Source organism: Phyllostomus discolor, chromosome 2, assembly GCF_004126475.2.
Source record: "Phyllostomus discolor isolate MPI-MPIP mPhyDis1 chromosome 2, mPhyDis1.pri.v3, whole genome shotgun sequence".
NCBI lineage: Eukaryota > Metazoa > Chordata > Mammalia > Chiroptera > Phyllostomidae > Phyllostomus > Phyllostomus discolor.
The window spans coordinates 124,015,065-124,040,308 of NC_040904.2; the positions used below are offsets into that span (position 1 = coordinate 124,015,065).

The following is a 25,244-nucleotide window of genomic DNA, read 5'->3' on the forward strand; positions in this document are numbered from 1 at the left end:
GGATTGAGTGTGGACTGGGAACCAAAGGATTGCCGGTTCAATTCCCAGTCAGGGCACATGCCTGGGTTGTGGGCCAGGTCCCCAGGACGGTGTGCACGAGACGGTGTGAAACACATTGATGTTTCTCTCCTTCTCTTCCCCTCTCTTTAAAAATGAATAAATAAAATCTTTTAAAAAATAAAAATAAATAAAATAGGTCACAAAAAATAAAAGTTATCTAAAAAATCACAAACAAAATTAATTTTGTTTGTACTGTTCGATAGCCATTTAGTTATATTTTTTTTCCCAGAAGAGTCAACTAACCTAATTCTTTTGATCTGACATTTATGGGATTATCCTCCCTTATTCCTGCATACTTTTCTCACCACTGAACTCAATGACATTGTTTTATTGTCTTCTTTATTTGGTACTAAGTATGTATGTATGTGTGCTGAAATATAATAAGATATATAGGGTCTAGCACAAATAATGCCCCCTTTTTATTACAAAATCATAAGCATGTAATTCTGTAACATAACAATATCACACTCAAACATATCATACGACATTTTAGTTGAAATGTTCAAATTGCTATCCATCTATCGTGAGACATTCACGTACCCACCAACCCTACTCAAGCAAGCCTTACTTATGCCGGACTCTGTATAACAAATTACCTTGGAACAGAAAAAACAGAGTACATACTTTGATTTGCTCAGTTTATTGGAGTTTGCTCTGTGTCCAAAGACACACAAATTAAGAGAATGGTATCCATGACAGTGCTCTTCCTCAACCAGCTTTATATAACTTTTAATTTGATTTATTTTTACATTTTTATTTATTGATTTTAGAGGAAGGGGGATGGCGGGGGAGAAAAACACCAATTTGTTGTTCTACTTATTTGTGCATTTACTGGTTGATTCTTGTATGTGCCCTGACCAGGGATCAAACCCTCAACACTGGCTTATAAGGATAATGCTCTAACTAACTGAGCTACCTAGCCAGGGCTTAGTCTGTAGTCTTATTGGGAGTTGTTAATTAAATTAAACTAGAATTTAAGGTTGACAAAAATATGACTATTTGCCCTGGCTGGGTGGCTCAGTTGGTCGGAGCATTGTCCCATACACCAAAAGGTTGTGCATTCCATCACTGGTCAGGGCACATACCTACGTTGTGGGCTGAATCCCCAGTCAGGTCGTGTGCTGGAGGCAATCAACAGATGTTTTTTTCTCTCCCCCTTCTACTCTCTTTAAAAATAATTAATAAAAACATATCCTGGGGTAAAGATTAAAAAAAATGTGACTACTCAACTATAAATATATATACATTTGAATACATGTCTGGAAGAAAGGACAGGAGCAAGACAAAGCATATAATTCTCAGCCCTTAAATTCTATTAAGATAGAGGTGTTGATCACAAGGTTAAATGTATGTATAACCAAACTCATCTTTCACAAGGAACATCTGATCTTAAACTAGTATCTTACGACTACATGATCACATGCTGGACCAAAAGCAGGCAGTTTGTAATAACAGTTAAAAGATTTGTGATTAATTTTTTAAATTAATAGAAACAGAAACCATTTTACAATCTGGTGATTCAAAAACACTTCATAGAGAACTGCCAATGAAATAGCTCACCGTGAGGTTTTTATGACACATTTAGTAATTGTAAACTTTAACGTTAATAAATATTCCATTGTGCCAAAAAGCATTATTCCCACGCAAGTAATTAACTAATATCGGCAATGAATTATAAACAGTGAATTTTAGAATTACCAGTGTTACTGTTAAGCACATCAGCATTGTACTAAACTCTTAAGTTCCTTGAACCTTTGGGAACAAACTCTCCAAATCAGAAGTTTAAAAACAAATTTTTAAGTTTCTGAAGTAGTTGTTCTTGGGCTTTCATCCAGTGCTTCTTAATATAAAGTCTGATATTCCATCCCACAAATTAGAAGTAATTTGAAAGGAATGTAGTGTCCTCAGAGTCCAGCACAATGAAAGCAATGGCAAAATGCTCTTAAAAGAACAAGTCACAAATGTAAGGGGAAACAAAAGTGATATTCTTTGTATTATTAAGTTATGTATAGAATTACCTGTTTAAGGCAGGTAAATTATATCAGTAACAATTATTCTTTTAAATTTTAATCTATGTCTAATCTAGTAAATTGTTCAAAAATACATTAAACAAGAGATTTTCTAAAATGTTACTGAACACAATACATGTTATGCCTCTTTGATTGTCCTTTCAAAATTTAGCAAGCTATTTACATTAGAAATCTAATTCAAGAAAAATGTAAAACCATGCATTGGCTATATCTAATCCATACAATGTAGCAAAGAGTTGTTCTTACCTGCTGAGAATGTTGTATGGTTTGGGAAGATGAAACCCCTGTTACACTACTTGAGGATGGCTGACCCTGGCTCTGCCCCTGCACCTGAAGGAAAGAAATAAATACAACAAATTAGATAAGCCCTAAAGTAAGTGTATAGAGAGTTTAGGCTTTTGCAATAAATATTAAGATCCTGAGAGTTTGCTGAGTAAGATGAAACATTAGCTTGATAAAGTATATATGGAAGAGACCGTTGGGGCATCTTTTATAAGAAAAGGTTAGAGAAGAACATTTTCTTACCCCATGCAAAACTCCTGATAGTTAAAACCTAATCTACCACTTCTGCTCAGGCCATGATTTTAGCACAAATGTAAGATTCACAATAAAACTGCTGACAATAACCAAAAGGAAAAGTAATAAGACTATCAATGTAGGGAAAAAAATCTCTAGGTGAACAATTAAAGACAAAAGGGTATTTGATAATGCTAATTTGGTTCCTTTTGCTATCTTATAGTGCCATGTTGACTTTTATTAAAATTATGTAAAACATCTGTTATCGTCATTAACTGCCTAGAGTAAATTGTCAACCAGGGGCAATTTTGCCCTCACCTCGGGGGACATTTGGCAATATCTGGAGACATTTGAGTTTGTTGCAACTGGGGGACGTGACTGAAACTGGCATCTAGTAGAAAGAGGCCAGGATGCTCTTAAACATCCTACAATGAGTAGAACAGCTACCCAAAATAAATTATCCAAACTAAAACATCAATGGTTTTGCATAAGAAAACCTGACCTACAAAAGTCTTAAAATAGCAGAATGTGAAAAATGCAGGACTTTATGTAGATAGGTAAGTTAAGAAAAGAAAAGGCCAACCTTTGCTATTCCATTTCAGTTAAGAGAGGTTTCTTTGAAGATTACATGGATAGGACATGACATTTCACTGCATCTTAACCACTATAAGTATTCACTCTTTCTGCTATATGTCTACATGAACTACCTGATATTTGAAATTTTATTTTGAAAGTTTAAAGAATGGCTGGCAATGCATTAAGATTTACAGTATGGGCTGACAGCCAGTGTAATGACATGAGTATACTGCATGCCCATGCAGTATTATTTTCAAGTTTCTGGATCTTTTTGTTCCTTGGTACTATTCTAAGTAACTGATAGTTTATGCCCACATAGGAAGAAAGTATGAAGAACATACAGTACTTTATAAAAGAGTGGAATATATAGAAGATCCAAACAATGTCTTCAATATATAATTGTAGTCTCCTACACAGATTTTATAAGACTTAATACATTTGACAAAATGTATAAAAAATACATGAAAACAGTTAATGCTGACTCCACTTCTTGAATTCTATTATGTCCATTACTTGGTCTTTACTTGCAAGAATGCATGAGTTCATACACACAGATAACAAAATTTAAATTTGTTGATGTAAAACACCAGGACCTGAGATATCTAATGTTCCTTAGCTTGCAACATACTATTACAAATTCTTAAAACACACTGAAAAACCCCAACAACCCACACTAGATTCTAACTTAGTTGCTAAAAATTAGAATTAGTTTTATGGATTAACATTTTATTTGGACATATAATGACGTGTTCAATTGACGTTTCTTTAAAAAGGCATCTTCATTTTGTTAAAACAAATTCCTAAGATGTTTCCTTTCTGTCTTTTAAAATCCTTCCATGCTAACGAAAATTCTGTGCATCATTAATATTAACAAAAAAAAAGTATCCTATTTTTTAAACTGCCATGTTTATTTCAAGGGAGAAAGAAATATTTTACATTAGTATTTATAAATACTAAGTCAAAGTCAGCCTTACATTATAGAAATCTGCATTTTCACCACTAGTTTTAAATATTCTACATATGGATAGAAGTAACTGATTTTGACAATTGACTAAAATTCTAGTTTTTGTCTTCTCTTTTCCAAGGGTTTGTATTTATAGGTAAAATACACAGCTTCTCCCTCTTATTTTGGTCTTAAATACAAGTAGTTTGTAATATCCCCAAATGGAGAAACTCTATTAATAAAATTAAATAATATTCCTCATAAATGGAAAGGAGGGATAGAAAACTTAAATGTAATGGTGTATAGTAGGGTAGTTTAAAAGAATAGTGGAACTTTTCCTATAACCTGTGGATGGAGTGCAGATCCTCCTGAAGAAAATGAGGCAGATAAAACCTGCTGAGATGTGGTTCCTTGGGGGAAACAGAAGAAAAGTGGGGATTCTTGTAACAATGTCTGAGGCAGACGGATAAAGGGTAATGAGACGTCAGAGCCAAAAGGTGCAGCTGCTCCCCCTGTAGGGGGAGGTGATTGAAAATCACTGGGGTCTGAAGAAGTAATTTGTGAGGAATCACTGGAATACTCTGGGCTTCCTATTGGCCAGTTCTGTCCGATAGGCTCTACCACAGACACGGTCAATTCTGGGGAATGATAATTATGCTGTTCTTCAGTCACAGGCTGCAGGCGGCCATGTAATCCAACTGATGGAGGAGGTGGTTCTTCCTGATTCAGGTCCACTGCAACCTGTCGATTTCGGTAAACACGCTGAGGCAAAACTCCCCCTCCTTCTCCTGAAGAGGAGCTTGGAGTGTGAACATGAAATTCAAATACACAATTGCTTCTGCTCTCATTGTTATGAGTTAACACAGCAGGCGCAGAATGAGGAACAAAGACAGGGTGGAATTTCAAACGTGTAGCATCTGTACTGATAGGTGCAGAAATACTAGAGTGGGGAGATCCTGGACTCAATCCAGAATCTAATCTTAAATTCTGAAGGTGTCCTACCAAGAAAGCCTGTCCAGATGGAAATTCAAAGACAGAACTTGAGGTAGGACCCCCTTGTACTGGCTTCTGTTCAGGTATCTGTTTCATAGGACTTGACAGTACTGGTGAGTTGTATGGAATACCCTCATACTGTTCTGCCACCTGGGCCTGGTACTGTACCCCAGCTACACACAATGCTTCCTGAGGAATAAAATAGTGAGCTTCTTCTGGAAGTACTAGTCCAGGTCTATAGTCACTGTAAACTTGAGGTGTTTCAAACATAGACTTGACCTGTATCTCACATGGCTCTCCAGTAATTCTACTGGTTGTAGTACCCAGCATAACTATGGCCTCTGGTGTCCAGTTAGTTGGGCTGCCACCAGGTGGAAGAAGATTTTGGCCAACAGTCCTCAGCAGGGGTTGGAAGTGGTGAGTTTGGGCTTCCAGGAAGGAGGTGCTCTTACGCCGCTGAGAAATGGCCACCTTCGGTGGACAGGTGGGAGGTGGTGAAAAAGAAACTGGACGTTCATGAATAGTTGGGAAAGGTATCTGTGATTCTGAGTATGTTGGGGTCCCCCCACACGGATGCACCATGGACTGAGGCTGTATCAACATGAATAAGACAAGTAATTCATACATTCATATGTGAAATTACATTTGACATGCACAACTGGGTAGCTCTGTGTAACCCTATGAAGTGGTTACACCAAATTTATAATTAATAAAGAAATAGCAATACTTGTAGAAATTATGTGCTTAGTAAAAATCCATTAAATACATCCAGGGTCCATCAAATTATATTCTGTGGGACTCTGATTCAGATAAACACTGCTTTTCCACAACTTTCCTTTCTCAAAGGCAATGGAAGAATTTAACTTTCTATGTGACTGTTCTATTTTATTCACAATTAAAATGCTTACTCTTAAGACTTAATATAAATTACATCAATGGAAAAAGACTAAGAAAGAGTAAGTGTTAAGGGAAGACAATAAAGCCAACAATTTTAATAATATAAGAAATATGCTTCAATTTAAGATATTCTACAAAGTCTACTTATATTCTATATTATTATCCTCTCCTGTTAGAGGCTTCAGTGTTATTTTATTATCAAATAATTTTATGTCTTCTAAGTGGAAATCAGAGAGTTTTGGTGGATAGTAAAAAATGTGCAATCTGACTAGTGACAGTAATGTCTTTCTCTGATCTATCCCAAGCTTGACGCAGTTAATTTTACTACACGAAATGTGACAGAGGCCATATTACTGAACGTCCATTTTTCTGGTACTCTTAAGAGTTGAATAAACTGGTGTTCAAAGCAGGCAAAAAGGATAATATAAATAACAGCTGACTTGATGTAACAGCATTTTGGGGGGTTGCAGAAGCAGTTCAAGATTTGACTCTAAATTTAGAATCCTACCTTGCCAAATGCAAACAGTGCACACTATAATAATTCACTTTCATGGACTCTTTTTTAAGAGATCAGTTTCATTTTTTCAATAGGGAAGACCCCTATTAAGTTAGCAAAATAGCTCAATTGGTACTTCTTCATAACACCTAAAAGAGGGTTTCTATTAGTATCCTACAGCCATAAAATATTATGCTGTTAATCACTCTCCTAGGTAAAACTCTGAAGATTTGGGAGTTGCTAGATCAGAATGTCAACTAAATTCTCTATCTGGAAAGGTAACAGCAAGGTCCCAGTGTTTAAAACTTTAAAAGATAAACCTTTTATAGACATGAATGGGGCCACAGAAAATTGTATGTACTACATATGTGTTTAATATATTCATTAGAGCCAAGATTCCACCTTCGTCAATCTAAAAGAAAAAAAAAAACTTTCTTGAGGGAACATTATGTTGGCCTTTTAGTTTGCTGACATGTCATTTTAAACAGCTAACAAATTAAAAGCAACTTTCACTCTTCAAGTGTTCTTCACTGACTATGGGAAAAATAGACTCTTCCAGCTTCATTAGCATCTCTTCAGAAGAAGGTGAGGAGAAAGTATGTTTGGGTAATGTCTGATAAAGAGAAAATTTGCCTTTGATTAAGCCAACATTGAATCTAAAATTAAATAATACACATATTCTTTACTATGAGATGAAAACACAAAATTTTATACATGTCAGTGGGGAACAGGAGAATATTAAAAAAGCTAAATTTCATTACACACACAGCAATATGTGTCAAGGGTGTTATAAGTATTCTCTCTCATTACCTCCTTGCTTTTGTCCCCCCCCTTAAAGCCTTCTAACAAAAAATTCCTACAGCAAGAACTGGTATCCTAAAGCACAACACATTACTGAGTTTAGTTCTGTTCTTTATTCAATTTTTATGAAATTACGAAAATTTTTATGAAAAATTTTTATGCCTGGATGTATTCATTGGTAATAAGTTTTCATTTGTCAGGAAGTTTATGGTTACATACAGTACTGACAAAGAGGGAAGGCAGGCTGGAGCGTCGGTGCTTGCGCTGAGAGGCAGAGTGCATAGGCAGGACACTCTCCAATGCTTTACAAAGCTTTTCGGCAAAAGTTTCCTCAGGGGCAGTCCGAAGGAGGGAAGGAGAAAGAGGTGCAGACAGCACTGGTGGTGGGGTGGAAGGAGCACTGGGAGAGATGCGGGACAGAGAGGGAACAGCAGAAAGATGGGGAACACAAACCGACATGCTACGGCCACGACGAGGCTAAACAGAAAACAAACACACACATGAAAAACACAGTACTTTGAAAACAAAATAACCAAATGTACAATGATAACAGGGCATAGTTGACATAAAGAAATGTTCTCCCCTCCCCAAATTCTGCAAATCCAATTTTTGTGGGAGAGATACAGTTCCACAAAGCACACCTGGCAGATCACATTCATTCTCTCCACACTGTTGGTCAGGAATAGGATTTTTAAAAAAATGAAGAACCATGATGATGATCAATTATCTTCCTAAATATTCTGAAATAACATGCATTGTTTTAAGTGTATGAATAAGAATGAGTGACTGAGGTAGCAGGACGGGGTAAACAATGAATATTGACTTGCAGTTTCTGCAAACTTCTAGAGATTAAACAAGAATGAATTCTATTAGTTTAATGTACATTGTAAGATGTAGAAGATTTTAAAACTGGATTATTCTGCAGGAGCTCTGGAAGGCTCAGAAAAGGTTTCTCGATTCTATTTTAGAAGGCATCAGATTAAAAAAGTTGTTGGCTCACAATATTTTATTTATTATACTTGCCTATCTTTATCTATAAAGGTAAAAAGTAACTTTCTACTAGGAAAAGCATTAGCTTCCTAGCAGTAATTCATATAGATATAGGAAACATTCTGCATTTATATTGAAGTAGTCAGTGGAAAAATAGCTCACATATGAATCTCTAAAATATAACTTAAAAATTTTTTCAGGCATATCAGCGATTCAATTTAGGTATACAAATCTTAAGGCACTTTAACATAAAGGTTATAATATAGCTACAAAGCAGTACATCTAATACTATAAGGTTGTCCTTGGCAAAATTTTTATTTCCTTTCAGATACTGTAAACTAAAACGAATTATATTTTATTTTCCAAAAATTGGCTGCACAGAATGCTTGGAGCCAAGTTCATGGGCCATCCTATGATTATTTAATTACCGGTTCTATCTTCCTCCACCTTAGTTTCTCTTTTATTTTAATTTTTAAATTCCACTTATAATTGATATATTATTACAAGCCATAATAAGATCTTTTTGGAATAAGAACAGAATTATAAAATTTTTTGAAGTCCTCAATATTTAATAACTCTTCATGATTCCTACACAGAATATTGTCATTAAAAGGCAAGTCTGTCACTAACAGACTGCTTTGGAGCACCAAGAAATACAGCTATGTTTATGGCTCAAATATTTAAAATCTTCATAAATGATCACTCTATTTCCTTTTCTAAAATAGAGACCCAATGTTTATAACCCTGTAATGGTTGAAGCCAAAATATTAAAAATAGTTTTCAAGAAGTCTAGTGTGATAATCCAGAAAAAAAAATTGTAACAAGAATAGAAACAAAAAATTCTGACAAATAACATTTGTCAGATTACAGAAATACATCTATACAGTCTTTATAAAGACTGTAAAGATCTTCTAATTATTTTAAATGTCAGGAAAGTAGATTGTTAAAACATTAGTACATTAGGAGTTTTCTTTGTGCTACTGTGGCCATTCATCTGCAGACCTAGCCAATGTAGGATGTTTATAACCCTGTAATGGTTGAAGCCAAAATATTAAAAATAGTTTTCAAGAAGTCTAGTGTGATAATCCAGAAAAAAAAATTATAACAAGAATAGAAACAAAAAATTCTGACAAATAACATTTGTCAGATTACAGAAATACATCTATACAGTCTTTATAAAGACTGTAAAGATCTTCTAACCTAATTATTTTAAATGTCAGGAAAGTAGATTGTTAAAACATTAGTACATTAGGAGTTTTCTTTGTGCTACTGTGGCCATTCATCTGCAGACCTAGCCAATGTAGGATGATGAATGGACTCTGAACAAATAAATACCTTTTATCCCAAGCTGTAGGATAAAAGACCACAGCAAGCAAATGAATTTTCTTAACAGAGAAAGATTTTAATTTAATAAAGAGCAAGAGTTCCATAAAATTCAGATTAAAAGCTTTCTGAGAATGGGAAAACTGCCTCTCTAAAGATCTCACTAAAGAAGTGCTATACATTTGTTTACTCTCCAATTCTTTTCCAGTTCTTTCCTTAGCCAGATGGTATATTTTATTTACCTTTGAAGACTTTAACAAAGGATCACCAAAAGAAATAGGATGTTATCTGATGATCTGCTTTCACATTCTTTCTACTAGAAGCAAGAGTGGCTAAGGTAAAACATGGGGTAATAATGTATATATATATGTGTGTGTATATGTATACATAAATGCATAACATATTTCAGGAAATAATTTCCAAAAGTTGATTCTGAAAATAAATCAGTAAGAAAACAGATACCAAATAAAGGGGAAAGCAAATGAACATATAACAGGGAAGGAACTTGTGTCCAACACAGACTTTAAGGAGGAACACACATAGCAGTCAATGATTAAACACAAGCGCTAAATTAAATGGTCATACAAATAAAGGATTCCTTCACTCTAGAGTACTTACATGCAGCATTCTATAATGGTCTGAAGGTCTTACCTGTGTTTTATACAGTAAGAAATCTTATAGAAAATACTTAGTAATTCTTTTAATAAGTAAGCTTTTGAAATACTCTCCTCAGCCCCAACCCCAAAACAGTTGTATATCTAACTTATGTTGCTCTGAACAGTTTCAACTCTAAAGTGCTAAAGAAAGCATTATCTTTAATCAATAGTCTGCATCTTGTATGTAGCTGAACTTTCTAAGTGAAGAAACTATTTCCTACACATTTATTTTTACCTTATATCTATCTATATCATATCTATATATCTATATCTATCTATAGCTATCCCCTACCCTGCTGGAACTACTCTAATTATACTCTATAGTTAACCTATTTCCCCCAGAAGTACACCATTTATATTTTCTACTTCAGACTCATGCTGATACCTGGATATTAGGAAGAATTTGAATTCTAACACATTATCTATTGGCTCTCAGGTAGGCTTACACTCTCTTATGCTGTTACTTACCATACTCGAGGATGGATAAACCCCATGGGGCTGAGATTGTGCTTGGATAACAGAAGCTGTGTGCCCTGGGAGTGTGCCAGTAGAATGTGCCTGTTCATGTTGGGAACCATAAGAAACTGTCTGTTGGCTGCTCACTCGAGATTCTGTGAAGACAGAAGATCCCTGACCACTGTCAACAGTCCCGTCAGCTAGAGAAATGAATTGCCAAAAAACAGAGAGAGACAAATCATAAAAAGGAGGTTCACATTTTCCCCATCACAAACAGCATCAAATAGGTTTTTTTCTTTGCACAGACCTGAACTAAATAAAAATTTAATGCTAGTTATTTTACTAAGTATATTTCTATGTTTAAATGAGGGATCCATATAAAAAAGTTTTAATGTCTTTCAAAAAAGCCTCTGGGTATCACAGACTCATTGTCTGACAAATAAGGGGAAAAAAATGGAATGCTGTTAGTCAGCCTTAAGTTTGACAACTTTCAAAGTCTTGACTTTGAAAATCAGTGGGTTCTTAGTATTATGCAGGTAGTTTTCTATTAATTTCTAGCAGTCTCATTAGTTTCTAATTTATACATTATTCACATTTGCTAAAAGAGCTTAACCAGATTAATGGGTTTAATCATAAGTAGCTAACTTGTTTATTTTTCATTATTAAATATACTTCATTTTAAGGAATTGAGAAAAGTAGAAATCTACAAATTGGAATTTCCAAGATGAAAGAACCTATAAAATCATCTTATATCCTAATCACCTTTCTTCACTGTACCATCCTTTTTTTTTATTAGTCATGGACATAAGAAAAAAAAAGGCAGATGGCAACCATTTCAAACTTATTATAGGCTGGATTCATAATTCAAAACCAAGAGGCCAGTATAAAAGCATTAAGATGATAAAAAGTCAATTAGGAATATCCTTAGCATATTTCTCCACTTCCCAAAATACTTACATAACACAGATATGCTAGGTTGTTGGTACTGTAGTTGTTGATGTTGGTCTGCCTCAGGTTCTTCAGGTTCTACTTGTGTAGAAACTGAAGCCGAAGTGGCAGAGGCAGCAGGTATGCCAGTGCTGGCAGAAGGGAGCTGCTTCATTCCTGCCTGGGAAGCACTTGATTGTTGTTCTACTTGCTGTTTGGAACTGCTCTCTTCCTGCTTTCTTTTTTCTTGCTCTTCCCGCACCAACTGCCGCTGCTCTCGTTTTCTCTTAATTAATGACACTCTATCTTTGATGGCTTTCGCCATGGTCTTGTGATCACCTTCACAGACATACCCAGACTCTACCTACAGGATTAAAAACTGCATTTAGGAAGCAGTAGGGTATCTAAAGAAAACAAACCAGATAAAGCAGAAAAGGCACTTTTGGGGAGTAGAGAAGAGGAGGAAGAAAGGACTCTCTCGGACAAAGTTTTAACCAAAATGAAATTATTGGTCTACATTATGCATTTTGCCACCATTTTAGTAGATACTCATAAAGTGGGTGCCAGGATCTTTGCAGAAACTCGAGGCATGGATGTACCTTCCCTTCTTACAACAAAACAATGGGGACCTTAAAAAAACCAAAGTTTTTAAACCAAGTAAGACGCATTCTATTCTATTTACTCTTATTTCCCACTCACATGTAACCATTAATATTAACTTGTGTTGCTTTTACTTCCTTTCACTAGGCAAGCATTTAATCATATAAAACAACCATGGTAAATATGTAAAGGTGAAAAAAAAAAAAAAAACAACCGCCAAAAAACCTCAAACAGTGTAAAAAGTAAAAATAAGTATCTTTTTCATACCCAAGCAACTACTATTGAATGGTTCTTATATATTCTATAAGTACCTGTGCATAGTAAATACCTATTTTAGGCATTATGACAAGCCTAAAATTGGTGAAGTGTTTCCTTTTTGAAAAGTGACCTTTGAGACGGACTTCAAAAATGATTCACCAAAGGTTACCTACATAATTTATCTTGAAAACTCTGTTCAAAATAAAAACAATTCATGATCTAATTATAGGGTTCACACAGATTACTTTTTTGCTCAACAATATCAATGTATATAAATCTACATTAATTTTTAAATGGCTAATTAGTGTTAATTTACCATTTCTTGAGCAACATCTTCTGGCACATCTCTGTCCAAGTCAAAGGAAAACTCAATAGCTTCATTGTCTTTGTATTTTCCCTTTAATTTCTTAATATCTTCAATACGTAGCCATAACTTAATGGCTATCTTTTCTCCATCATCTTCTTCTGCTAATTCTACCCGCACCCCTGTTTCCTCCTGGAAGAAGGCATGGTTCAAAAGGTCTTTGATAGAGTATCTTCCAAAGAGAAAAAGAAAACAAAACAACACACAAAGTACCATTAGATTGACTGAAAGAAAATTTTCAAGTGTGGCTGATTATTATTATACTTGAAATAATAAAACAAGGACTGTTAAAAGAAAAACAAGGGAAATTTTATACCTTATTTCTATACTGCTCCATTTGAATAGTAATTATAAAGTTTTACTCTCAAGTTATAGAATGTTATAACAATCTCATATGTAACAATCTCATTTATGAATTAAGAACTAAAATGTTACTTGTTTTAATCTAATGATCTGATCTCAGTTAATAGTGTACTAACAATAGCAAGTAAAACAAAGAGTATTACAGCTTCAAAATACCACATAATCATTTATATAGCATTTATAGTTAACAAAAAATCCTCCTATGTATGATCTCATCTGATCCTTGACCAACATCCAATGAGATACCCTAATTATTAGAAAATGGAAATTTAGACTGGTTGAATATCTTGCTCATAGTTACAAAAATTGTAAATAATGGAATTAAAACTCAAAAATACAACTCCTGATTTCAGGTTCATTATCTTATACTATAGTAACCTTTATTTACCCCCCAAAATTCTCTCAATTCTTTGTTCAACAATTTATGTACCAGTCAAGGAGAATTCTGATTGTGGAACAATCTTCTTTAGATAAATGGTCTCAAAATACCAGTAATCTAGTAAACTGTTCCATCCACAAAAACAAAACCAAAAGAAAAAACAGAGTAATATGTTTGAAGACTGGAAACAAATATTCCTTTGTTTATAGTAAAAAAAAAAGTTCTTAAGAGTCTTTTCCTTAAAAAGGACTCTGTTTTCTAATCAGTGTATATAAAAAGGGAAACCCAAACTAAATTTCTACTAAAAAAGCCTTAAAGATCATGATGTTAAGCTCTTCCAAATAATGGAGTTACTAAAAAGAATATGAGACTGGAGAAGTGTAGATATGAATTCTTTAATTTGGTTGATATATCTGATTGCTCACATTCTTCTGGAGGTTGAGCATGCTCAATTTACAATTTCTATTTATTTGTACTGGCTGATCTTTTTTTTTTTTTTGGAGGTTGGAGGAGGGATGGTGAAAGTGTATTATTTTTCAAAAACAGACACTGGACCTTTGCCATGCCTAACGGGTGATGAATCAGCTATATGGCAGATCAGATACTTGCCACTCCTCTAAGAAAAGTCCTCTGTTAGTACAGATGACTAAGCCAGATCTCCTCCTAAACTTTGGGCAAAGTCGTCTCTTTTTACTCAAAGAAATTTTGGTGTTTTGCTCTTCTTCAATTTTGGCATAATAAAAGTAAATCAAGACCTGTATAGTTGAGTTGATTATAAAGAGCCAAGATTTTATTTCACCTTTGAATTCAATGGGTATTTGAATTCAGATATACTGTGTTACAGACTGAACCCTAATGAGATTTATAAATCATGCTGATGCGATACAGGAGTGGGCAAAAGGTGGTTTACAGATGTCAGTACACAAACTGTTTATATAGCAAGTAAACTACAAGAATGTATAAATAATGAAGGCCAGCAATTTGAACACTTATGAGACTGTTCTTTAGTGCACTGTAACACTGTGACATTCTTTTGAGTTAATAAAACTATTTTAATAATCATAACCTGCAAATCTTTTTCCATAAGAATAACTGTAAACCTACTTTTGTCCATCTCTGTAATTATCATTAAATGTTGTAATTATATTTCAGGTGGTTCTGGTTTACTTAAACTCTCCTAAATCACAGTTCTACAACATTCCAGTATGTCAAATTCTAATACTACCTTCGATGGACAAGACTCTACTTTTTAAAGATGTTACATGATATAAATGGAGAAACTAATCACAAGTAAAATATTAAATATACCTCAGATTGAGCACTGTATTCAGAACATGTTACATTTTAAGATTTTGTTAAAGCAACAGGTCAAAAGAGACTACTTACCTTTCATCTTTGTTTTGTCGAATGCATCCTTCAATAATTTCTTTCACTTCAGGAATTGCTACTTTGTCAAAACTGGCTGGCTTAACCCCCTGAAAACCATAAAAACAGTGATAAAAACCCATTATAAAAGCAGCACCTTTGAACTCTGACTTTCAAATAACTCTTAAGTTTCCATTAGGTTGCCTTCTCATCAACCCGGCTTTTTTCTGATTTCTCTGCAGGAGCTGGTTCATGCAGGCTGAGTTGAGTAGTGGCAATTTAAAACTCCCGTAAGACAACAAAAAGGAACAGCAGTGATCACTTACTTCCATGGCCTCTCTATATGTGGCTAGGGAAAATGTTAGCATGGCATATTGGGAAAATGTTAGGATGTTGTCAACATTTTCTGCTGTGTTTCAAGTAAAAAAAAAAAAAGGGTCAAATATTCTAATTGGTTAGAGTATCTTTAATTCAACTTGTTCACTAATACATTAATCACCACGGCGTTTAACTGTTTTGAACAGTGAACTCGTGTGTGGGCATGAATTCACATGTTCTGTTTGGCAGGTATTCTATTATTGCAACAGTTTTTAACAAACTGAACAAGTACAGAGGGAGTTAAGGATATGGACTGGTTTGGCATGATGACTGAAGAACAAACTATCTTATACACATGAAACATAAAATGAAAAGTGATATACCAGACCATATGAAAGACAAATTGTCCAACTAATTTCAGAAGAAAACTCGATACCACTATTACATGTAATACTAAAGAGCATCACAGTATTTTAGCATCTTCATGAAGTATAAATTCTTGCAAAGAAAAATTTCTTCAATGTGTTGAAAATATACCTAAAATATGAGAATTAACAAAATATCCCTATGTGAGAGGTGGTATAGATAAAACCATCTCATTATCTATGCCCGATTCATGAATTGACCTGAAGTAGCGTCACTGATACACTATCCAAGTGGCACCCTACGTCTATAAACACACAAAACAGGAAAATAGGGCAGAAGAACTAGAAAAGTCAGAATATATGTATATTCTAATCATCTATATAGTCTCAGTGACAAGATATATTAAACCAAAATTAGTGATGATCTGATAGACTACAGAAATGCATGTAATCCCTCCTTGATTAAAATAAAATACAGTTGACCCTCGAAAAATATGTGTGTCGGTGGGCGGAAGGGTGGAGAAGGGCACACATTGACCCCCACCCCAGCAGTTGAAAATCCACTTGTAACTTTTGACTTCCTCAGAACTTAACTACTAACAGCCTACTGTTGACTTTACCAAAAACACAGGTGATTAACACATATTTTGTATGTTATATATATTATATACTGCATTTTTACAATCAAACAAGCTGAGAAAATGTTAAGAAAATTATAAGGAAGAAAAATACATTTACAGTACTATATGCATTTAGTGAAAAAAAAAAAAAAAAAAAAAAAAGATTCAATACATGTGTAAAGGGACCTGCAGAGTTCAAACCTATGCCGTTCAAGGGTCAACTAGTGTACATCAAATGGTTAGCTCTAAAAAGTCTTTAGAAACTAGAGTTGTGGTAGAATAATTTTCATTATTTACTCAATGCATTATTCAAAAGTCCTAATTTGGAAGATTCTGCCTCTAGGGCTGAACTTCCACAAGAAGGAACTGTCTAATAGGGCTAACCCTAAAGTTAAATCAATGTATTTAAATGGTTCACTTCTAAGTCATGACTACAAAGATCACAATTTGTATTTTCTTTATTTTTCAAATCCAGCAAATTAGGTTTTCTGAACTGGTCTTTGATTCACATAATGATTCTAATGAAAACAAGAAAATAATCTTGCTGAAGCAAAAGGCTACTTTGAGAAAGGTAGTATGGTATTTCAAACTAAGGCTTAAGAAAATAGGGATTGTTTTAAGAAAAAAACTGATGATGCACACTCAAGTTCTTTGATAGTAGAAACATTGCAGATTTTGTTTTATATATGTTTATAATCTTCTACAGTAAACATGTTAAAATGTATAAAAGCAAATCTTAAAAATGCTATCTATAAATATAATAGGGAAAAATAACCTAAAATACTGTATATTCACAGTTTGTAGAACATTCACTATTGGCAGAAAATTATCTGAAAGACTGTTCTTTGGTAAAATTGGACAATAATACATAGTTGACATTTGCATGTAAAAACATCCTAATGTTATAGGAAAGTGGGTAAAGAGAATTTAGAATATGATTAGGAAAATGTTCTCTTTTCCATAAACACAATATAGGAAAATAGAATTTGGCCTTCTGGCACATTAAGTTAATAAAGTACACATATACAGATTATATTAAAAGACTTCTGTTTCAATTTAGCATAGCATATTGGAAAGATAAAAGAATTTAATAGAAAACTTGAATTCAGTGTGAATTGGACAAGTAGAAACAAACATCTAAGCTTCAGATTCCTTGTCTAGCAAATGAGAATACCTGCACAACTCCCTATACCTATATTCACAGCAGCTAGAATCAAATAATATATGTAGCTTGAAAGCTCTTTGAATTATTAGGTTTGCTGCTCTAAGGCCATTTTGGAGCTCAAAGGTAATCACCAGAAATAACAAAGTTTAGGGGCAAAAGGAAGCAGAGAATCCTTTTGAATCATAATCACCAAGACTCACTGTAAACCTGCTTTTACCCCTGGTCCCCTCATTAATACTACACATGCAAACATATACATATTCAGGAATTCCTGCTTACAAATAGAAATACTAGTTCGACAAATGAGATATAAAGTCATAAATAGCAAAATCAGCAACTGTGTATCATATAACACCTTGAATCTACTAAGTTAAGCTACTTCCTCAACTTATATCCAACGTTTAGGTATGGGAAATTCCATAACAATGATATCCAACATACATTTAGAGGAATGTAGTTTGGCCTTCTGGCAATAAAACTCTACATATTCAGATGCCACTGGTGCCTTAAAAAATGTATTACAGGTGCCAAGGTAGTCCAATAAAATGGAGACACACCTTACCAATCCAGCACCTGGCATTAAAAAATTAAGGCTGTTCACTATTAATCATGTAGATAATGAAAAAATTAAAAAGAAATTTCACCAGTCAGCCGCCACCAAGAAATCAGAATTATCAAAATATCTAGCATGTGTATTCTCAATCATTTGAGAAGCCAGACTATATAAGGACTGCATATTTTAAAAGACCCAAAAATGTAAAAATGAGTATGAAACCTCACTGACCTTTAAAGTGGCCTACGGGAAAGTCACCTAGGACATATAAACAGAAAGCTGCTTAGAGTAAAAAGTACAAATTTTTATATCATACTCATAAGCTTCTTGCTCTAAGAGATGAGAAAACTCAATATATTTTTAATTTTTTATAATTCATTTTTAACTTAAAAAAAGTTGGTTGAGAATTTGGAGGGGTAGTAAAGGGTAAAGAGGACCAAATATATGGTAACAGAAGATAATCTAACTTTGGGTAGTGGGCACACAATGCAATGTACAGATCATGTATCATAGAAATGTACACTTGAAACCTGTATAATCTTACTAGCCTAACCAATGTCACCCCAATAAATCTAAGACTTGAAAAAAGTTGGTTGAGATTACTCTAAAACATGATTTTAAGCACCAGACAGAACAAAATAATGATGAGAAATGTTTTAACGATAAAAGATTTAATCTTTTTTCCTTTTGGTTCATATACATCAACAAGGGTGATCAACTTAGAACCTAAAAATCCTGTCACATCTTTTCTTTACTCCCTGATTTAGCCTCACACAGTCCTATTCTAGTCTTGTTCTGACAGGTAAAAGCAAAGTTTTGCTCACCTGTTCTGAATGAGGTTTAAAACACAAAACAGAATAGAGTAATAAGATAGATAAATTTTGCTAATATTTTACACATTAGAAAAATGAATAAAGACACACATCCTCTTATTCCATTCTTCCAAAGCTAGCAACCCACTGGCTCTAGAAATATTCTTGATTAGTTTTGTAATTCACAGGATCGATCCCTCTCTAAGCAGTAGTGCCACATTATGTTTTTTGACATAGGAAAGTAGCATGTTTCTCTGCATTAAACAAAAATACTTCTTGATCAACTAATGTATATATATTTAAGATACTTTTGGGGCTACACAAAATTATTCATTCTCTCAAAACAAAAAACAAAGGCCACTTTAAGCAGAGCGCAGAAAAATAATGTAAGATAAATGATTACAAAACACATTTTTACTTGAATTAAGAAAAACACATACACGTATTTTATAGATTCTGAGTTTTTCTTTGAATTCTTAATACTCATGGTTTGCCAACTAATCTGCTGGAAGAATAAAGATGAGTCATAATATAGAATTCTTCTTGTTCAATCTTCCAGTTCTTAAATATTGTTAGTACTTCCTTCTTAAAAGCCTAAGTTTCAAATGTGGTGAGGTAACATTTAACTTCTCCTAACCAGTCAGAATTGAGAAAAGCCTCCTTCCTCTTTACACAAAATGTAGTGTAAGCTAACTAAACTATAAATTTTTATTTTAAAAAGCATTCTAAAATCAATAATTTCAATACTTTAATCGAAACCTTTTATACATACCACCAAATGCTTATAATATACCTTTTATATATATTGAAAATTCTTACCCACCTCATTTACACAATCCTTTTGAGGGCAGCAGCAGCAATGAGAATTAATGATGAGAAACACTGAGCAAAAATCTTTCTTTGAAAAATCCATCACAAAAGGCAAAATAGACTTGTTACAGTTAGAGGAAAATGAAGGATGAAAAATGGATTAGTCGTAAATTAACAGGGTAAATTAGCCGACAGCATAAGCAAAGCAGACATCAAAGTCAGACTGAAACATAATTTCTTGTCTCACACTGGCCATGCTTCCCAAACTCTCAGATATGAGTTTGCCCTTTTCAGCCAAAAAGCTACTTACTTATACTAGACTAGCCCTTCAAACAAAACTACATTCTACACAGCCAGAAAACTGTTCTACTATTTTTCCTGCTTCTCCTCCAACAGCAACAGATCCCTAGACAAACAAAATGAGATTTTTACTTGCTCAAAGCTCCACCCATTATGTCCACAAGTTCTGCCCCCTGGACATCCAAACCTACACTAGAAATCTATTTATCTAAACACTCCCTTCCCCCAATCATGTTGAAACTATGCTTTTAAAAGAAAATGGGGATCGAGTTCAATGATTAAAATGTAAACTCAGAATATGCAGCCAAAAGAACACTGGATAGGAAATCATACTCCCTCTCAGTTTAATCTCTCAAAAACCAAGTCTGTGCGAACTGGGCCACATCCCTTAAGCTCACCTGAAAAGTTCTTCTGTTTATTTAACTGAAAAAGTGGTAATATTGAGGTAAATGCCTCATTACTTTCTCATGGTACACTAAAAAAATAAAACAGCTGTGAACTGGTACACAGAAATATTAATCATAAGAATTTATTCTTCTACCTTCCCTTCGATTAGAAAGCCTCAACATGCATATTTACTTAATGACATTCCCATTTGCCAGCAAGAGTTCATGGGTCCCACTAACTCCTTCCTTGGGTTTAGTGATTAAGGAAAGGTTTTGTTCCTGGTATTAACAAAGATGGTAGAAAAAGTGCTGTTCACTGCATTGTTTTACCAGGTCACAAATAAAACCTTATTCCTTGTAATCTGGTAAGCTTGAAACCCCATCAAGACAGAGGGTATTAAGGCTTCAATTACTAAATGACAGTAGCATAAGATAAGGGCTTGGAAGCTATTTGGTAGGAATACTTCTACTCTAACAACTAGAAATGACTATGAATTGTAACAAGCTATTTCAAAGTAGTTACCATTGATCTCTGGCTCAACACAATTCATCACTACCAAGTAGGTAGTCTAGGATTTCAGGTATTGGTCAGAAACACAGCAATGAGGTCCAGCATTATCTCTAACTTAAGTGTTTGAACAAGTCTGTTTGGGGTTATAGTTAGCTAAATGAAAATGGAAGAGTTAGAAAACAGGTGCCTTGTTCCCTCCCTGTCTGCTTCATAGGTTTATCAGATACAAAGATGTGGGTAGAATTTTAAACTCCATTGAGCAAGAAACAAAACCAAAATAAGATAGCTTTTTTTAGGACAAAGGTATAATGTAGACACATATGTGTAGATCTGTATGGATTGGCCTTTTCTATATATCAAAATAAGAGTTTTCAATATATACAATAAAAATACCATTTACATACAGATAACAAATTGCACGTCTAAACTCTTAATTCCTCATTCAGAAAGTCAGTGCCTTTCTCTGGATTTTCCCATTTCTTTCAATGATGTCATCATTATTTCCATGTTCTAGAACAGAAAACTTAGTCATTCTTGGCTGCTTCTTCCTACAATATTTAAGTACTATTCTGTCTATGAGCTCTTTAACAAAGATAAATCTTAAAAACTGCTGGTAAACAGTTCTGCAACTAATACTCCTACTATCCCCTCCAACAGCCAAAGATTTTTGGCCAGGCAAAATGTGATTTTTACTGATTTGTTACCTTTCAAAACTGTTATTTCCTTTGTATTAACAACTGTGACCACCAAAGTCCAGATCATCTAAACGGTAATCACCTCTTTAATTAAGCTTAGACCAATTTAAGATACATCTCACTGTTTCCATTCTTTCCACCTCCAATCTGTATTTTACGTTTTGACCAGCTCAACCATTTGGCTTCATTTAATCATCTGGTATCATTTAGCTCACACCACACTGCTCAAAAATGATTAACAGTTTACATCTACAAGACGGCCACAGAACCACAGATCTAAAAAGAATCTGAGTCCTGGCTGGGCAGCTGAGTTGGTTGCAGCAGTTTCTATTCCTCGTCAGGGCACATACCTAGGTTTTAGGTTTGATCCCAGGTCTCCCATCTCCCCAGTCCAGGCACGTATGGAGGCAACTGATCAATGTTTCTCTCTCACATGGACGCTTAAAAAATTTTTTTCTCTCCCTCCCCGTTTCTGTCTAAATTAAAACAAAAACAAAAAACACCAAACCCAAACAAAAACAACCCCTTGCACCTGGATTAAAAAAAAAAAAAGAATGAGTGAGAGTTCCCCCACCTTATTCAACTAAGACAACCGTGGGCCACAAGCTAATACCATGTCAAAGTTAGGATTAAATCATTAATTCAGCTGGCATGGATGGAGTGTCTAGTCTAGTCTAGCAGGTATCGGATACCTACTAGATACACTACATTATCTTCAGCAGCTAGAATAAAACAAATGGTGTCTATATTCTAGTGTCTAAGGGCCTAGTCAATACTAAAGCAAAAGCTAGAATCCAAATTCCACAATGCCTACGGTTCAATATTACTTCTAGACTATGCAAAAGTGCTTTTAATGTCTCTAACCTAGTGTATACCGTCCTCATAATCCAACTTCTACCTACTTCTTTACTCCTATCTACCCAAGTTAAATCCAGTCAAACTGTTTACTTGTTTACTAAACTAAATACTTAATACATATTTTCACTGACAAGAATATTCTTTCTACTCCCCTTTTTTAAGTCAGCTGAGTCCTACAGTTCTTTCAAGGTATACTTCAAATCATATATAATGAGAAAGCTAAAGTATGAATCTTTTGATATATAAGTTACTTATGATATACCAGGAAACTCAAATACTATTATAATATACTTAAATATAGAAACCATTTGTTTACACCCTACCAGTTTTTATTCTATAGTCTAATGTTTTGTGAATCATAGATCAACATTCAGCGTGAAAAAGTAAAACCACGTTTTCTGAGAAATTCTGAAATAAGTATTTCACAATTGTTCTCTAGCACCTAAAACACTGGGAATGATACCCAGAGCTGCTTGGTTTAAGATTAACAGTCTGATTAATATTAAGAACCTTTAATCTTAATCAAATCACAGTAGAGTAATGGAATGACTCTGAAAATCATTCACAATGTTCCCAAGATATAGCCCATGATACACAATTTTCTTTTACATGTATGATCCAACTTTATTGAATGGAAACAGAAATAAAATTGATAAAGGAACCATTTCAGCTAATTCCAGTAATTTAGATCTGTGATATAGCAGAAAAATTCCAGCTGCTAAAGAAAAATACACGTTTTCCTCAACTTTTCAAACCCTATCGAATCAGGAATCATCAGCCTCAACTGTTTCTGTAAAAGAAAAAAGTAGGGTGAACTGCAATCTGTTATATAAAAACTAAAAGGAATTTTGCCCTAACTGCTTTAATTCTGTTTTTCCCAGACAGAATGTTCAAACCTTGCAATCCAAAGACTAACAGAATCAGTGACAAAGTAAAATTACACAAACAAAGTGATTAAAAAATCCCATTATTTCTAACTTGGTTGTTATGAGGCTGGATTTAGCCAGGTTCTTACTGTTATGAACCATTAGTTCAGAGGAATTTGAACATACCTTACGATCCCATTGGAAAACAAGCCTCTTCAAACTCCCTACCAAATGCAGCTAGTTCAATCAAAGAAAATTAGTTTACCTCATAATTCCCCAAGGCTCATTACTCTCTGACACATGAAAGCTTGTATACTGCCCCAACCTAAAATGCACTATCCTTCATATATCCTTCATTGATGCTATTGCTTACTATAGTTTCTATTCTTTTAACAGCAGACAAAAATTGTGCCAAGTAAATTACTAGTCTTATTTGGATCTTCTCATTACTAATGGCAAAGATTTTCAAGATAATTGAAGTTTTTCTCCTTTGAACAGGAATCACGAATTCTTTACACAGGGCTCAAAACTGCGATACTAGTCTCACACTATTCATGTACCCAAAGTTTTTTCTCCCTTCAGGTCTAGAAAAAAAACTTAAAGAAACAAAAACAGGTAAATAAAATAATTTCAAGGTTTGTATTTGTGTCATGTTAGCAATGCTTGATTTCTGACATTATTATTATTATCATTATTATTTTCTCTTGTATCTCCTTGGGCAAAATACTTAACTCCTGAATCTATTCTCTTACCTGTGAAGATATTATCTACTGACTACTTACTTACCTGGATACAAAAGATTAAAATAAGATAGTATACATAGAGCACTTTTGCAACGTGACTGGCAAAAAGCAAGATTACACAAAAATGTAAGCTCATTTGCTCTCAATTAAAACTTGACTTTAAATTTATTAAAACACATTTTAATCACTCTAATTTGCTGAATGTGACTAGATAAAAGACTAGTACAAGAGACAACTTATTTTACTACTATGTAATAATGATGTTAACGATTAGAAGGACAGGTACTGATTGATAAATGCAAATGAGGTACTTTACCACGATCTATATCCTTAATCCTCATAAATAGCTTAGGCTTGAGAGAAGTTAAATAACTTGCCTAAATTATCATAGATAAGAAATTCCAAGCAGTGTCAGCACTGAACTCAAGCAAACTCAAATTCCAGAATATATTCCCTCCATAGACAACACAAAATTGTGTTTCACCTCTTATAATTCTGTATTTATTTCACTAATACTCAGTGCCTATAACTTGCTAGTTTCTAAACACTAAGGAATACAACAAAGAACAAGTCAAATAAAAACCCCAACCCATAGAATTTGTATTCTCATTGGGGCTGTAGACAAATACTGTAAAGCTGTGATCAAAGCCATGAAGAAAAATAAAACCACAAAGAAACAGAAGTAAAATGTGTGGATACTTAAGAATATTTTAGATAGGGTGGTAAAGAAAGGCCTCTCAGAGCAAGTAACATTTAGAGACTTGAATGAATTGCATATACAGAACAATGACATATAGCAGTTTATCACCAGTGAGCTACAGAATATGATTACTGAACAACAGTTCACATTTACCTTCATCACATCTGCACTTACACAGACAGGTTTAAATGCCCTCAGGTCATACATTGACATTATAATGGACATTTATGGATTCAGTATAGTATTTTGATGTGAGTAGGGGATCTGAGATCATAACTACTATTTTGTAGATATGTAATCTTGGGCTAGCGATCCTGAGCTTCAGACTGTTGATAATAGTAGTATCCCCCGCTTCCCCCCAAGAATTAAAATACATAATATATGCAAAGCATTTAACGTAATGTCTGGCACAGAGGGTGTATATTTATTAATATTTACACTGCTATAATCTACTATTTGTATGGCAGTGTACCACAGCAGGGTCAGACATATTGCGTGCAGTAAATTGATCTACAGAGGAAAAGAGAAACCCATCTTTGATAGGTTCAG

The 25,244-nt window shown here is 34.1% G+C and overlaps 1 protein-coding gene and 1 long non-coding RNA gene across 19 annotated transcripts in view; one reads left to right on the forward strand and one right to left on the reverse strand.

Annotated features, from left to right (window-relative positions):
- The window catches only part of WNK1 (WNK lysine deficient protein kinase 1), a 147,110-nt gene that overhangs the window by 37,163 nt on the left and 84,703 nt on the right, over window positions 1-25,244 (reverse strand). For 13 of the 18 annotated variants that reach the window (XM_036018494.1, XM_036018495.1, XM_036018493.1 and 10 more), the window contains exons 5-10: window positions 15,015-15,103; window positions 12,839-13,058; window positions 11,695-12,028; window positions 10,750-10,937; window positions 4,471-5,709; window positions 2,337-2,420 (exon numbers count right to left, since the gene is read on the reverse strand). In XM_036018494.1, the coding sequence (XP_035874387.1) occupies window positions 2,337-2,420; window positions 4,471-5,709; window positions 10,750-10,937; window positions 11,695-12,028; window positions 12,839-13,058; window positions 15,015-15,103 (2,154 nt within the window). The remainder of the gene's footprint in view (window positions 1-2,336; window positions 2,421-4,470; window positions 5,710-10,749; window positions 10,938-11,694; window positions 12,029-12,838; window positions 13,059-15,014; window positions 15,104-25,244) is intronic. The other 5 variants (XM_036018504.1, XM_028531532.2, XM_036018505.1 and 2 more) reach the window with 1 other exon arrangement.
- LOC118498965 lies at window positions 1,042-24,231 on the forward strand. The gene is made up of 3 exons (XR_004901460.1): window positions 1,042-1,176; window positions 16,872-16,875; window positions 24,219-24,231. It is a non-coding gene; the product is annotated as an uncharacterized LOC118498965 (long non-coding RNA).